Genomic DNA, 16,111 nt, shown 5'->3' with positions numbered 1-16,111 from the left:
AACCCCTGTTCATTCTCTGAGCTCCCCTAAGAATCCAACTATGAATCAAACGACTTTTGGCAGAAATTTCAACTTGAAATAAATCTTAGGAAGTGGTGGAAGGTCTTTTGGAGAGTGCCATGGCTTAAACCAGGACATCAGTAGCCATGGACTCTTCAAATGTTTCTTGTTACCTTGATTTGCTTTTTTATGACATAGTCACACAGCTTTGCCTTGGAGCTTCAAACTCTGGTTTGGGGCAGAAATGTTGTGTACCTGCAGTGTGTGGAGGATGTACCATGTGCAGGAGCACTGATCAGGAGTGCTGGGTTATTTTGAAAATCAAGTTTATGTGAGTTAAAGCAAAGCAAGGATGCCCTGACCTTGACACACAGGTTCAGTTTGCTCACTGCTGCAGTGTAAAAAGACCTTAATTTATAACAATATAATGTGAAAAATATTAAATAAATTTAGACCCATATGAAAATTTTAGTGCTAGTGAAGAGCAGGTCCCAATGTGAGCTTTGCAAAAGTGTCCTTGTGTGGACTTTACTTCATGTAAGGTTTGAAAGAAAATCAGTACTTTTGACTGGATGAAATCTTCAAACACTTAAGACAATTTAGGAGGGCAGCTGAGAATTTGTTCCATCACAGGTAGGTTAGTGTTAGGCCATATAAATAATAGAAAATAATTTCAATGTTTAATATTCTGGTTTGATATGATTGTAAGTTAGGGAAAAAGAATTTGATGTTAGGTTTTTTTTTTTCTGTAAGGTATTCATGCCACTGCAAGTTGTAAATGTTTGACTTCTCAGGTTGCAAACTTTCTAACCTTGAGAATAAAATTTTTTGTTAGTACGGATATTGTCTGCTTGTTGGTGTGAAACCTCCTGTTCTAGAAACTTAATCTGATTTTCATTAGTTTCTTTGGCTTAAAACAATAAGGACAAACTCAGCATTTGTGAAATCCTTGCAAGCAGAGAAAAGAATATCCTTAAAAGCATATTCCTTGGATCTGAGATAAGTCAGATGACTTTGGGTTGGCAGTGGGTGATTGTGTGTACATTGGGAGATCTGAAATGACAGTCAGGCACAGGAATAAATATTGGACCATGTGTGGAATAGGTTCATTTCACTGATAGTTTTCATTCTGATTGCTAAATAAGTTGAATGTGTTGAGTGTTTCTCAATGACTGGTGGTAGTCTTGGTGGATGAGGATGGAGCTGAGGAGTGCTAAGCCCTACATTATCATAAGTATTTTTCTTCCTTATGTTTCATCCTGTTACTCTAGCAGATAAACATGCTTAGCTGGAGTAATGAATTTGATGAGGGTTAAGTAGAACATTACCATCGAACTTGAATTAAACAAGATGAAGATTAAGTTTATTTAGGTATAGAATTGTGAAATGTCACATGGATGTAAGCAAATCCAGTTTTACATCTTCCCATTTCCTTTCCCAAATGCAAAGTAGTGCTTAGTGTCTCTCATGTTCTTGTTTAGTGTTTTATTTACTGTTTTCTTCATTTATCTGAGCAGTGAAATTGGGGAGTTGATAAAAGCACTAGGAAATAACCCATATTTGTCTCTGCTGAAGGCAGCATGTGGTGTGTGTGATGCACAGGCTCTGGGAGCAGGATTGCAGGAGCAGCCTTTGATCTGTTCTAGGTGTCAGAAAGAGAAGTTAAGACTCCTCTTTCCTCCCATCACCCCTTTATCTTGCAAGACGCATTCATATGGTAGCCATGTGAAATCTCTGCCATGTGAAACCCCACAACATTAGTTTGATCTCTGAGGAAGGACTTTCAGTTCCAAAAATTCTTGAATTCTGATAGCGAGATTACACAGTGTGCAGGAAAACTGGAAACCAGATATTGGGTGCAAAGTAACAGTAGATTTATGAAAGTTCCAGGTGTTTTGATCTCTTTTGGAGATCAAAACTTCAGCAAAAAAAAATAGATCTTCTATCCAAGTTAACTTGTCAGGTAGATTGGGAACAAAGGGGGCATAAAGACAGGCTCATAAATGAATTTACAGGATGCAGCTTCCTGTTTAGAACAGGGAGCTGTGTGTGATTAGTTCAGGTCCACTTCATTAGGATACAGCAAGAGACTGTTTTTATTGTCAAAGAACAGAAAAAGGGTTGAAGAAAAAGATTGAGTCTTACAAGTAGAACTGCTTTTGGATTTCACGGGGCTGTCACGCCTTTCAAGGAGAGGAGGCTCGTGCTTTTTATAGCTACTAGGCTGGAATAGCTTGTAACAGTTGTTTTCTGAAAACTGGCAAGTTGTCATCAGTGTAAAACTTTGAGTAAAAGGGACTAATGTACAAACACTAATCTGTTCTCTAAAATGTTCCTGGAAGAATCTTCCAGATTAATATTCTATTTCAAGTCACCACGTAGTGGTCTGGTTACCCATATGTTGTTGTGTTCTACAAGAGTGCTCCTGTTTGCAAAGTGAAGTTTCAAGGAAGTTCTTCAAAAAAAAGAATAATAATTGTTTATACTGTAGAAATAACAGCCAAGCTGGGAATAATCTTGGTTGGTTAAGGTACTGTTTTTCTGTGCCTGTTTTTTTAGAAGGAGAGAGAGAAAATCCAGGTACCTGCTGGTAGCTGTTCCTAGAACAGTGTGAGCTGAGTGTGTGATTCACTGGCATCCAGAGGGAAACTGAAAAAATATATTTGTGTACTTATCCATATGAAAACATTCAGACTTTGTGGTGACTGTTCCTTGACTCTGTAACTCACAGATGTAGGCAGGTGATCTGCACGTGACACAACCACTTTGGCTCCTGTGTGCACGATGCATCCTGTGCAGAGTTCACAGCATGTGCAATGTGAGCTTCATGTTTATGTATCATAGAATAAACTTCTTAAACTGGCAGATAATCTGATTTTTTTTTTATTCTAATTGTTACTTTTTAGGCGTTTGAACAAGAATAAATTGCAAGTCCTTCCAGAGCTGCTCTTTCAGAACACACAGAAGTTAACTAGACTGTAAGTATAATCTGATTTATTTTTCTATTGTGTGCCCCTTGCTTTACAGATTTCCATGGTTGTGTTTTGACTGTGGTGAGAGGTTTAATTTCTGTGATATTAAACTGCTAGTTGGTAAGGGTTTTTTAAGGGTGTGTTTGCATTTGTGTAGTGGTAATTGGATAGAGCAGAAATATCAGAGGGAAGAGAAACCACAAAATTTTTCTGTTTCTCATATATTCACCATGATGACATCAAGGTGACTGATTTTCAACTCTCTATGTAGGTTTATAGAAACCATGAAATGTGGCAGCTTCTCATATCCAGTACAGTCTAGATGTCCACAAAGAGAGACTGCCTATTCTTATTTAAAAATAATGCAGAGTTAGATTTATTTTTTTTTTTTAGCTTCAAAAATTATCATTTTTTTTAATTAAGTCAAGGCATTGTCAGGCAGACCAGCCAAGTTCTGGCTGTTGCCTTGTCAGTCAGGAAGATGAGGAAGTACGGAGAGGTAAAGAATTGTTTTTCCTTGAAATATAGAAACTGTGCTCTAAGGTGATTAGATGGTATCATGTCAACAGCAGAGAAGGCCAGCATGAGCTTGGAATTATTTCTTTTTGGTGGGAGGAGGGAGAGGTGGTGTTAGCACGATGACTTGGTGATTTTTTAAATATATTCTTAAAAAGTGTATGAAAATAAAATGGTGATGAGGTGCCTGCATGGTTACTTATCAAGAAAAGAATCATCTGCCTTTCTAAAGGAGTTGTCAAAAGCTGCTTGAAACTGGTTTTTGGATCCTGACAAAGTTAAACTCATGATCCACACTGGCTTTTTGAAAGATGTTCTAGATGATGAAATAGTTCTTTTAATGCTTGGGTTTGTTTATGGCAGATCAGATACGAAGACTTGTGATTTGGTCAGTGAAATTGTGAAGTTACTACTCGTTGTTGGTTGAAAAGTTGCTCCGTTCATGTGGAGTTTTCATAAGTGTTTAAATACCTCTGTCTGCAGCCAAACCAACCATTTGGGCAGTGCAGTAAATTTATCTTCCTGTGGACATACAAACCACGTGGTGATAGAGCAGATGAATTTTGGAGCCATGACTATTTCAAGAGGAGAGTTGGAGAGCGTTGTGCAGCGAGTGGTATTGATAGTTTGGAGAATTTCCGTAATGAACTTTTGGTGTCGTCCAAACTTGCTCATGAAAAGCTGTACAAGTAATTCAATGACCTTGTGCTGCAGATTAAAAAAAGGTATAAAAACATCAATAATTATAAGCTATAGCTGTCTTTTAGTCTTAAAATCATTGCAAAATCTTTGTTGGACTTGTTTTGCAAGCTTTGTCGTGACTGTTGAATGCCCTGGAATATATTTGCTCAGGCTGAACAATTGTGTTGTATTTCCTAAAGTTCTTTGCATGGTTTTGAAATGTTGTATCTTGGAACTCCTCTTGAGTGTAACATTGAGCTGGTACTTGCAGATATCTTTGTCTGGTCTCTGGAAGGTGCCAGTTGTATTTATTTCTTAGAAGAGCTGGTTCATGTGGGTTGGTTGTCTGTGGAAATGGTGATGCTTTCGAGATAGAAAACTTTTAGAGAGTTTACCTGTATCACTACAAATTGCAGTTTAACATTTTGAAAATCCCTCTGAGTGGCTATCATGAGGCTGAAAGACCTTTCTGGTAGTTTGTGGTTTGGTGGAAGGTGGGGTGTGTTGGTAACTTGTGCCTCTCACAAAGCAACAAACAGAAAATAGCAGAGGTTTTCCAACACCAGAGAGTGTATTTTTTAGTAGATCATACAATCATGATACATGATAGTCCTTAACAGCAAGGAAAATCGTTTTGCTTTTAGAATATGAAGATTGTAATAAAATTACACAGACTAGAATGATTAATCTGGATGCTGTGTTCTGTAATGCCTCCCAACGGATGCTGTCGGAACATTTGTCTTTATTCACTGACATTCACTCAAAGTCTTGCTTATTGTTTAATAGTGCATTAGATAGATCACTTTAACACTGTTTGTCAGAAGAAACTTGCTTTTTCTTTTGAAGATACAAGTGTTATATAAATACAGTGTGCATTTTAAGTAAATAAATCTTAGCTAAGTGAACTCGTAGAGTCCCCAGTGTGGTTTGGTTTTATGTTTTGCAGTCATGGGATGAGAATGAGAATTTTTTTCCTGCTATAACTCGTAAAAAATACACACACTCACACATATATATGGTTGCTTTCTATTATTTTGTGTTACTGTCGTGGTCCTACTGCTGGAGAGTCAGAGTTGTTCTTTCTGTTAGGAAGTGTCTGAAATTCAGCAGTGCCACTCTGTTCACAAATGGGTAAAATGCTCCAGTGAAGAGGTTTTGGTGCTTACATTCCTCTCCCAGCTGCTCTGCCCCAGCCTTTCAAGAAGAAAGCATAGCTGAGAAAGTGATGAAAGGGAATAAAAGTAGTGAAACAAAGACAGACCGATGCTGAGGTGATGGAGATTTTGTGGGATTTATGAGGAGTGAATGAAAATGAACATTAAAAAGTGTAGATAATACTGATCTTAATTTTAATTGTCCATGCTAAAGCTGTATTATTTCTGCTGATGTATTTTCAAACTCTTGACTATGGGTTAGTCAAGAGTTTGACTAACTAATTAGTTACTAATTACTAATAGTAATTAGTCCATTATTTTATTCTTAATAATTATAATCCTCATAAAGTAGAAAGTCTAAAATTGAGTATTTTAATTGTGTGAGCTTGCTACACCTCAAATGATGCAAAATTTTAGGAACTAAATATTACTGTGCAATGTGTCCAAACTGTAAATTTTGGATAGTCTTGTCCACATGGACGTGTAGGAAATACAGATGAATTCTGTGATTCTTACAGCTGCTCTCTTCAGCAGGATTACAGTGAATGTAACACCCTATAGGTTTGTTAATGAAATACAAGCTTGATTTGATTTTATTTTTTAAATGCAAAAATAAACAGAAAGATGACATTTTAACTGTGGTAACTTGATAAGAGTTTAAAAGTTGAGCATATTTATTAGCAGGAATAAAAATTGGTGGAGATGGAGTGACTGACCTGCTTAAACATGCAGGAATTTTGTGTGCTGGAGGGTTTCAAGGAAGGCCTGTTAATGTTTCAGGAGTAGTTAAAGGTTGCAAAACTAACTGAAGACTTTTCTCAGTGTTCTGTCAGCTGGGCTGAAATCTTCCTTGGGGTTTTTTGGAGGAACCAACTTTATTTATGTGGTTCAGTAGCAGCAGAATCTCTTCAGCCTTGTTGCTGCTGGAAATCGCAGTGTAGGACATTGTTTCTTGTCAATGATATGCTTGAAAAAGCTGGAGAACAAACCTGTTGGGTTCTTGTGCTGTTTCATACACACAGAGTTTGGAGGAGCAGTGCTGGTGTCCCTGATGGTTTCCTTGTGTGCCACCATAGCACCCTTGGCTCAGGGCATGGGGCGTTCCCACTGAAATGCAGCCTTTCTGAATAACTAATGAATTTGAATTTAGAAAGTTGCTCAGATTATAACTGCTCCCTCAACCTTCACTTCACCTCCAGGTACCTTGGCCTTTTTTTCTCCAAGCCTCTCCCAAAATGCTGAGCTTCAGGATATCCTTGTATCTTTTACAGTGCTGGACAGACTTTGTTGTCACATCTGGTTGTTATTAGAAGCAGGAATATATATAGTGAAATAAACCTGAAGTGGAATGTGAAATGTCCCACAAAACGAGTTTCTCATAAGGTTTCTGAGCCTTTTCTTCTAGAAAGATTTGGCTTGGAGACTCATGGATTTTGTTTGCTTTGGTTTAGATAAGAGTTTTAAGTTTAAGTTGGATGAACCCTTGGCTGGGTTCTCTGGTGGAAATGTTTCTCATTGCTCTGTTGCCTTGACTGCCTGGGTTTTAAAGCTTCTTAACTGTTTTATCTGGGATAATTATCTAATAATTCAAACTGCAGGCACTTTTAATGAGAGAACTGAATCAAGGAAAAGGCATTTTTAATAAATTGAGTATTAGAAGCAAGAAAGATATTTTTTTTATAGTTTCAGATATTTACTGATATCTAGCCATAAAGTAAAAGGTATTATTAATACAAGTGATGAGAACATATAGTAAAATGAAACATGTAATTTAACAGCTATAAACCCAGGTTTTGATTCCAAGGTAATTACTTTCTAATATCCAAAATAACCAATGAAATTTATTAGCCAAGTTTGTAAACAAAGCTTTGGGAGTGCTGGAATCCTGCATATCCTTTGTGTGCACAGCTGGTGTATAAAATGATTGTAGTGCATCTGCTTTTCACTAAAAAGCAAGGATGCTAGTGGTCCATGAGATACTTATTTATCTTTAAAAACAAAACAAAAGGGGGAAACAGGCCCATTCCCCCACAAACACCCCACCATGTAGGAATATATTGATTTCTCTGTTGAAACCTCCCTACCTCAACCAGCTGCTAAGTAGTCAAGGTAAAGCTCCTTTGTGTGGGTGAAAAAAAACTCTTAGAAGTGCTCTAAAGTCAAGTCTTGTAGTGATGCCTCCATGAATTTATAGCCACCGACCATTTGGTGGGTCTCTTCACTTTTAATGAGCTGCCTTAGTTGTCACTTGACTAAATAAACCAGGCTCTGGAGACTTAGATACTGAGATTTGATACCAGAAGTATCAGGGTCGTGGAAGCATCCATTAGGCTCTGAAATTGTTTACTTTTTAGGGTAGTATCAGAATTCAGATTTCATATCAAGGCTGGACGTTGTGGTGTGGGAGCAGAGCCCTGTGATCCTGAACTCTGAGACAAAACAGGTTCGTGGCTGTGTGTCCATAATACCTTTAAAATCTCACGGTGCTTAAACTTTCTAGTTGTGGTGTCCCAACGTTTTATCCTGTTCATCTCTAATTGTTACCGAAGTAGCAAGGTCAGCAAAGTGGAGATGTAGATCAGTTATTTGTTCCAATAAAATGGGATGGCCTCTTAGTATCAGATACAGCCACTGTGTAATAAGTTGCTTGTTTTTAACACAATGTCAATATTTGTAGCAGTGTGAGATTTGTCAAAGCTGGATCGGTGGGATGCCTATTTCTTGCACAGTGGAATGTTTTGAAAGTTGATTGATGGATGGGTAAAATAGTGAGTCAGTACTTGTAGCACTCAGTATGAATTCTCTGAGTAGCCTTAAAAAGAGGCAATATTCAATTTTAGCAGACTCACTGAAGGCTGAGGTTGTGTGCTGGGTTGACCCTGGCTGGGTGCTGGTGCCCACCAAAGCTGCTCTAGCATTACTCTCCTCGGTTGCAAAGGGGTGAGAGTCTAGAGAATGGCTTGTGGGGAGAGATAAGGGCAGGAGAGGTCACTCACCAGTCACCATCATGGGCAAAACTTGACCTGACTGTAGGGATGTCACTTTATTACCAATCCAATCGGAGCAGGGTAACGAGAAATGAAACCAAATCTTAAAACACCTTCCCCTACCCCTTTCTTCTTCCTGGGCTTAACTTTCTGAATTCTGTCCCTGCTCCCCCCCAGCAGTGCAGGGGCCCAGGGAATGGGGGTTACAGTCAGTTCATCACACGCTGTCTCTGCTACTCCTTCCTCCTCTGGGGAAGGGCTCCTCACACTCTTCCCCTGCTCCAGCCTGGGCTTCTCTCCCCATGGGGCTGCAAGTCCTGCCTGGACCCTGTTCCTGCTTCCCACAGGATCACAGCCTCCTTTGGGCATCCATCTGCTCCACCCTGGAGCTCCCTGGGCTGCAGGAGGACAGCCTGTCTCACCTGGGCTGCACCTCCCAGTCTCTTAATTGGAAATTCGTGTTTCCCAGGGAGGTGTCAGTGGCTATCAGTGACTCTTTTGCTTTTTCAAGTGCTACTCAAACATTTAATTGAGTCATTGAACCAAACTGGAAAGTGAAATGTGTCACTTTTCCTTTAAATTAATGATTGTCAGGAACTATCTGACATCAACCTCCTTATAGAACTGCTGGTTTTGGAAGGATGAGAGAGGATAGCATGTGGAACTTTGTGAACTTGCACTGATCCACTGTCATTTGTAATGAAATTTAAGTTGCCTTTTATCTGATTACATTTAATTTGCTTTTAAAATGTTTTCATCCTGAAATAAGAAAAATTATTCTTCCTGAAATAAGAAAAATCTCATCTGTGCTTTATAACCACAGCTGTGCATTGTGATGGATCATCTGAGTTTTCTAGTTTGGTATGCAGCAAATGCACATCAGAGCTAATAAGGTGTGTGTGTTCTGTAAAAGAGGCAAATAAGTAAATGTAACTATGATATCTGGAGGAGCACCAGGAAACAGGGAATATGGGGGTTATTAGTAATTTTTAAGGGGCTATTACAATCAAGAAACCACATCTACACGAACATACACAAAATATTGCTGAAGAATTTGCAGGCAAAGTTTTATTATTTAATAATACCTTCACTGCTTAACTTTTCTTCTTGAGCTAGGTGTTAAAACCACATTAAAACTGCCTAGAAACAATGGTTTATCCTGTCATTCATACACTTTGGAGATGGTGAGAAGTGTGTATTGCTGCGTGGATTTGCACACTTCAAAGCAATTTTAGTGATAAACTTATTAGACACTGAAAACCCGTGTGGTATGTTTAATTGTTAGTCACATTGGCTTTTAGTTTTATTTTAATGCATTACAATTTTCCATCTCTGTTCTTGACTTGTCTGCTTCTTCATGTAACTGTTTGTGCAGTGTGTGTGTGAATTTGATTTTGTGTGAGTGGTTTCTTTAGATGATTCCTCGTAGGAGTAGCTGGAACTACTTAGTTACATCTTTACTTATGAGGTTGCCCTGGTTAAACATAAATATGCAGGTTTTCTCACCTCTGCTGTGTGATGATGTTCCATTGTGCTGTGCTGCAGTCAGGGGTTGGTCTGGGTAAGTCGGGGTGTCCTGGCTGGAGTTTGAGGAGTGTGGTGTGTGTTAGATTTTACCAATGTCTGCTTTCCTTTGAATGCACTTATACCAATGTCTGCTTTCCTTGGAGTGCCTTTATAAGATGTTTATTGTAGCCAGGGGGTTGTTGCACACAGGTATGCTTTGCCAGGGATTTGCTGCTGAAAGCCTTACCAGAAGCGTTGCTTGTAAACCCTCCTTCCCAACCTGCTCCTCAGCAGGCACAGAGTTATCAAATCATGACTCTTGATCAAATTCAGCCTCTTTTATCCTGGGGACGTCATCAGGAGCTGTGTTTGGAAAAGCAACCAGATCATAAATTTTCTTGGTGTCCTCTTTATTTCTCTGTTTGTTCTCTTTCTAGAAAGAAAGCTCTCCCGGGTTGCTGCCTCAGAGCTCCATTATCGTTTCCCATTAAAGCAGGAACCCGACAATTCAATTGTTAGAGGAGTTTGAGTTACAGTGTTGCCATGACAGAAGAGCATGGGCTTGTAACAGGGTGTTTTTGTGGTTTTATCCACATCCAGTAATTGTAGTTTTACTGTGTATGGATCACAGCAGGTCTTTTTAGAAGACAGTAAATAATTACAGTAAGTGTTTGCTGGTCTCTGGGGTGCACTTCTGGCTTGAGAAAGATGTGCATTAGGTCAGAAGCTTGTGCTGCAGATAGCTGGATGACATTTACACCATTTATCAAGCTGAAGGCATTCTAGATGATCTTTTGGGCTCTGGTTGTAAATAATGTATGTAACTATTTTTTTAAAATGCAAGTACCAGTTTTATTTGAAGAGTCTAAGGAATTTTTTTTCTGTCCAAATTAGTGCAGAAGAACAATTAAAAAATATAATAAAAGATTTATTATTATTAATATTGTGAGAGTAGAAAACAAAAGAAAACATATTGAAAAGCCAGAAGGCTTCCTCCTCAGTGCTGCTTTTCCCATGTGTAAAATTGGTTATTTGAAATGATAGTGTGCAGATGTCTTATTTCCCCTCTTGGGGGAAACAGGCACGATTGGGAAAGAAAGGGTGTTCTTTGCAAAAATTACTGCTGGGTTTCAGTGGCGTCTTTCTTCTAAGAAGGTTCCTATTGCCAACTTCTGTGATCAGGTCATCTTATTACAAAGCTATTTAAGGGAGTTTGTGGCAAAGGATTATACATTTCCAGAAGAAATGCCACACATGCAGATTAAGCATAAGTCTGCCTTGGAAATAAGTTTTTTTACTCTGTTAGCTCAGTAATTACTGCCTTGCATTTCTGCTGCTTTTTCCTGTGCTGTTTGAAAGGTGACATTCTCTTTTCATTGATGTTTAGCTCAAGAAATCAGGAGGTTCCCAGTTTTGGGATTAATTTTCCACTTAATGATTTGGCAGTTATTTGGTAGCTTTAACCATGTTGCTGGGTGTCCGTTTTCCTCAAGGTTTTTAGAGCACTCTCAAACATATTCTAGTTTCGAATCACATGGCTTGGAGATAACATATTAAAAATTATTATACTGTTATTGAGTGTTCAACACAATCCTGAACTGGAAAAGGCTTAGTTTATTTTACTAACACCAATAGTAGCCTTTTAAACTTACTAAGTCCAGCCTAGGACTCTGCATCAACAGAGCTGTTGTAAATGGTTTCTGATGCTTCTTAAAATTTGTCTTAGTATCAAACAAGGAGTATTGATAAAATCCAGCATGTACTTAGTTTGTCCAATTAGACATTAATCCCTATTAGAGTTGATTCTTTTCTCCACAACATTTGAGAGCATCCTGGAGATGCTTGGCAAAATCAGGCTTTTCTGAACTTCCCCAGCCTCTTGTGCTGCTTTGAGCTGCAGCAAAGCCAGCTTGGATCGGGGCTCCCTGGTTAGTCATCACCTCCAGAGCTGGGGACGTGGGTTCTGAGGGTGGCCCCGTGTGCTCTGCCAGCTCTGAAATGTGTCCTTATTAACTGGCCTCAGCTTCTGCGTGCAGAGTGACAAGTTAAAATGGGGGGAAAAACACAGTGACTCAGCCTCTGGTTCCGACGGCTCTCCCGTGACTGAGAGCTGATAGAGAGCTCTCAAAATACAGCCCTTGTGGGTGGGCATTATTGGCTTGCCACTTTCTTACATTAGCCTTCAGCACTTTGGGGCTTTGCTTCTGTTAGCACCAGTTCAAGTGCTGGGGCTCCCTACAGTGCTGTGTTCTGGTTCCTCGGGGTTGATTTGTGGCGAGGGCAGGGCTGGGGAGCCGCTGTTGCCCCTGGATTTGCCTGTGGCCCTCCTGGGCTGCTTTTATTAAGCTCGGCAGAGGATTGAGTAGCTGTGTAGGTTGCAGTCGGAGATTAATTAGGTTATATCACAGGTATATTATTACTGTAGGGATTCTGACCTGATGGTTTATAGGCAGTTTCTTTTCCGGAAACTGGATAACCCTGTTAGTCCGACTGTGCAGCTCTGAGTTTGTCACAGTCAGATTTACTGCATTTGCTTTGTAACGTGGCTTTTTGGCCTTGCTGTTAGAACCAGTCTGCAAATGTCAGCACATCATGGGGTACCTGCACATAAAGTATTGCTATGTGGATATTGCTTTTCTTGTTTAAAAACTTCCTTTTAGTCGGTTAATTCATAGGTGAATATTTTCTGCCTTTCCCTGTTGGCTGAACACTGAAAGGAGCTGTAAAGTGTTTTGCTGAGTGCTCAGCCAGTGGTCTGGAGCTGCTGTGGTCCTGTCCATGGTTAAGAGAAGCAGTGGGAAATCCACATGTAAATTGTCTTTACTGCAACTAGGAGAAAATGCAGAACAAATATAACCATTTTTTTTTTTTTTTTGTATATAGGAGATGAGAATTGGAGCATTTGGCATTATTTTCACATTGAGGCCATTTCCTCACACAGACTTAAAGTAGGAACAGATTGAACTGGTGACCTGAAGCACAGACATCTCATCTGCGTAACAGGAAAAATATCATAATGATAATGTAAATATTTCTGTTGCTTTCCATAATAGACTGTCATCCTGAGGCCAAAGAGGAGTTTACATTCATCGTCTTGTAAAAGTCCTTTCAAATACTGAAGAACTATGTTGGAGATAATGAGAATTTCTTTCAGTGTGTGAGTGGTTAGAAATAGGAGACGTGATCATTGGTGTAGAGATACTAATGAGGGTTAAATTATTAGTGCTGCACATGAAGTCTTGATTTTGATCAGCATCTTCAAAAACAAAAGGCCATTTCTCATCACCAGTTTTCTGGCATCCAGTTCTCCTGCTGACTGCTTCGTGGCAGCAGAACTTGGCTTTACCTGCAGGGCTTTGTTTTACAGTCAGAGTGCCCCTTGAGTTAAGGGTTTGGTGGGTAAAATGATGCCAGGCCAAACACTTCCTTGCTTTAATTCTCATTTGGTTTCCTTCTTGATGTCTGTTATGTGTACAATGGGAAGCTTAAGTCAGGCTTTCTGGAGCTTTTCCATGTGTTTCACAGGGCTAATAGGGCAGGCCTGGTTAAGGTACTTCAGACACGTAGAGGTCACCCAAACCAATGCTGCTGTTACTTTTAAATGCACTATGTTTGCTTTTGAAATACGGTTGTAAATGATCCAGGATTTCATTATGATTCAAATCCCCTTTGGTTGAGAGAAGCTGTGGGATTGTAGCCTGAGGCAAGTGTGTGCCTGTCAGAAGGGTCAGTGTGGGGCTGAGCCGGGAGGGGTTGGATGTGGAGCCTGATGCAGTTCCATATCCCAAGTGCAGCCTGCACTGGAAAACTTCCAGGAGTAGAAACCATCCATGAAACAAAATTAAAATAACTCGTGCAAGTCATAAATGTTACGTGGCTACAAGAATAGATTGGCAGGGGTGGTTTGTTATCATCTTACTCTTATGACTAAGGCAAGGATGATGTACAAGGTGTGCCTTTGAGCTGCTTTGATTTCTCAGTGTAACACACTGAAAACGAAGGCTTATGGCACCTCGTGTTGAACAAAGTCCATGAGCTGATTTTTCGTGTTTCCCTGATATACTCTGGAACTTAGTTTAGTGAGATTATTCAAATATACAGTAATTGCCATGGTTGAAGTTGGAGGTTTTCTACAATGGAAATGCAAATACTGTTGAGAAAATTGACTGAAGCATATTTGAAATTAAGTACATGCCTCTGTAAACTCCCTGGTGGGCTGTTACTAAAGACATATCTCTGAAAGGATTTCTTCAGGAAACAGCTGATACGAATTTACTTCATTCCTATTGATCTATGAAGGAATAGTAAGTTTAATATTTTGAGTGCTTTACATGCAAGGTACAACATCGGTGCTTGGTGAATGTGAGGGGGGAAAATGCTTGTCAGACATCCAATGTGAAATTAAATGTTACGGCTTCTGCAGTTAGTTACTTTTGTTGAGGGAATCATCTTGTGTCCTACCACACAGTCACAGGAATAGAACTCCTTGTTAGTTGTAATAATCATCACTGGGTCACCATCCTTTCTGTCTAAAGAAGGTGCTGAGTGCTCTGGAACATTATCACTCTCTGAGCCCTAAACTGATTTTTCTACAACTAATGTATGGATAGAGTAACTGTCTCTTCAAAAGTATTGGGATGGGATTTTTCCTTTTTCCCCTTGAGCTACTTACATTTGTACCATCTTCATCTCCTTTTTCCCAATAATTGCTTGATTAACCCCGTAGCTTTGGGAGCAGAGCTGGTGGGATATTATGCTAGGTCTTTTATTAGGATTTTTTCTGCAGGAGTGGTGGCCTTTGCAGTGTCTTGGTGTTATTTGCTCTGGGGAACTTGCTGCTCTGTAGGAGGTATTTCACTTCAGCATCTTCCCTTCCTTTGCTCTGGAGGCCTCACATGTCTCCTGCTACATGAGTTGCCTGTACGGCTGCCAGTGGCTACACTTGGAACACCAGTCCCAGGGTTGTGTGTTGCAGTCAGACTGGCTGGAACAAAACACCTAAACCCGTGTCCCTTCCCTGGGTTTGCTGAGAGGACACAGTGACACGTCCCCACCTACAGGAATTAATCGTGTGAAGCTCCATCGCTCTTTTTTTTGGATGTCTGTCCTGTGACTGGGAAATGCCTGGCCCAGGGAGTCCATTCCCAGCAGTCCTTCCTACGGCAGAGTTAGGACAACATTGCTCAGGTAGCCTGCTTAGTTTTGACTTTCAAGGTCACATTTGTCAAGTATTTTGATCCAGTGTAATTTACGTCCATCAGTAATTACAGGCTCTGGAGGGACCACGGCAATAATGGTTATTTTTTTCCTGACACGACAGGAAACAAATTTCCCATAAGCCTGGGGAATGCAACATGCCACTTGCCCCAGTTGGTGGTGAACTTCAAAGGAAAACAATGTTTCTTTTTACTGGCCTCGGGTTTTGCACTATTTTATCTTCCAAACTGGTGTTTCGATTGCTGGAAGGGAATTATTTGTTACTCTTTTTTCCCAAATGGCATTGCTGCTTTTCAAAAATGAGGACCCACCTCACTGTCTTGCAGCTGGAGCTTATTCCAGCTCCTCTTTAATGAGGTAAACCAGTTTCATTGTGTTTAAATAACACATGAACAAAGGGCTGATCGCTGGGTTGGCCTGGGGATAACTGTGGCTGCAACAGGCCGTGTGTCGGGTGTCAGACTTGGCAAAAATCTGAGCTACCCCACTTCGTAGTTAAGGTTTGTAAATTGTGGATGTAAATAAATACAGTGTTGCAAAAAGCATAAATGATATACCTTAAAGAGTTGAGACTTATTTATTGCCAGTCTGTTTGGTTTTTTTTTTTTTTTTTTTGTGTCTCTTAATTCACTTCATGGAGTTCTTTTTTTTAAAATAACTCAATGAAAAGGGGAAAAGGATTTCCCTCTTCCTTTAGGGCACATTGAGCATACCATAATGTATGGAAAAGTGAGGATTTACCACTCTAGCATGACTCTGGAGCCTAGTCCCAAAAAGGAGGAAGAATTTCGGTAAGTAGAGACTTCCTGGAGCATTTTTTGCAGGTGTACACCAGTGTTTGAGTGTCAGGTTGGAAGGGAGAATGCCAGAGTGAGCTTCCTTTGGGCTTTCAGCCTGGCATCTCCCTTACTTATGGTGACCTGAAAGGAAAATACAGTTAAAAACTGTGTGGAAGCAAGTTTAATCTCTGAAAATTTCAAGTATTCCTAGTGAAACAAGCTTTAGCAGTTGCCAGGGAGTGTTCAAGAGCTAGAGGACCGTGTTGAATGGCCTGTGACAATACTTCTGTGTAACTTTA

At 39.8% G+C, this 16,111-nt stretch overlaps 1 protein-coding gene across 1 annotated transcript in view; it reads left to right on the top strand.

Annotated features, from left to right (window-relative positions):
- Positions 1–16,111, top strand: part of SLIT3 (slit guidance ligand 3) — a 480,366-nt gene that overhangs the window by 41,471 nt on the left and 422,784 nt on the right. The window contains exon 4 of the mRNA XM_017825656.1: positions 2,907–2,978. Coding sequence (XP_017681145.1) covers positions 2,907–2,978 — 72 coding nt within the window. The remainder of the gene's footprint in view (positions 1–2,906; positions 2,979–16,111) is intronic.

Source organism: Lepidothrix coronata, unplaced genomic scaffold (genome assembly GCF_001604755.1).
Source record: "Lepidothrix coronata isolate B3197 unplaced genomic scaffold, Lepidothrix_coronata-1.0 Scaffold121, whole genome shotgun sequence".
Classification (NCBI taxonomy): Eukaryota; Metazoa; Chordata; class Aves; order Passeriformes; family Pipridae; genus Lepidothrix; species Lepidothrix coronata.
Note: the sequence above shows the minus strand (reverse complement) of the source record. Positions and strands in the feature narration are given on the sequence as shown.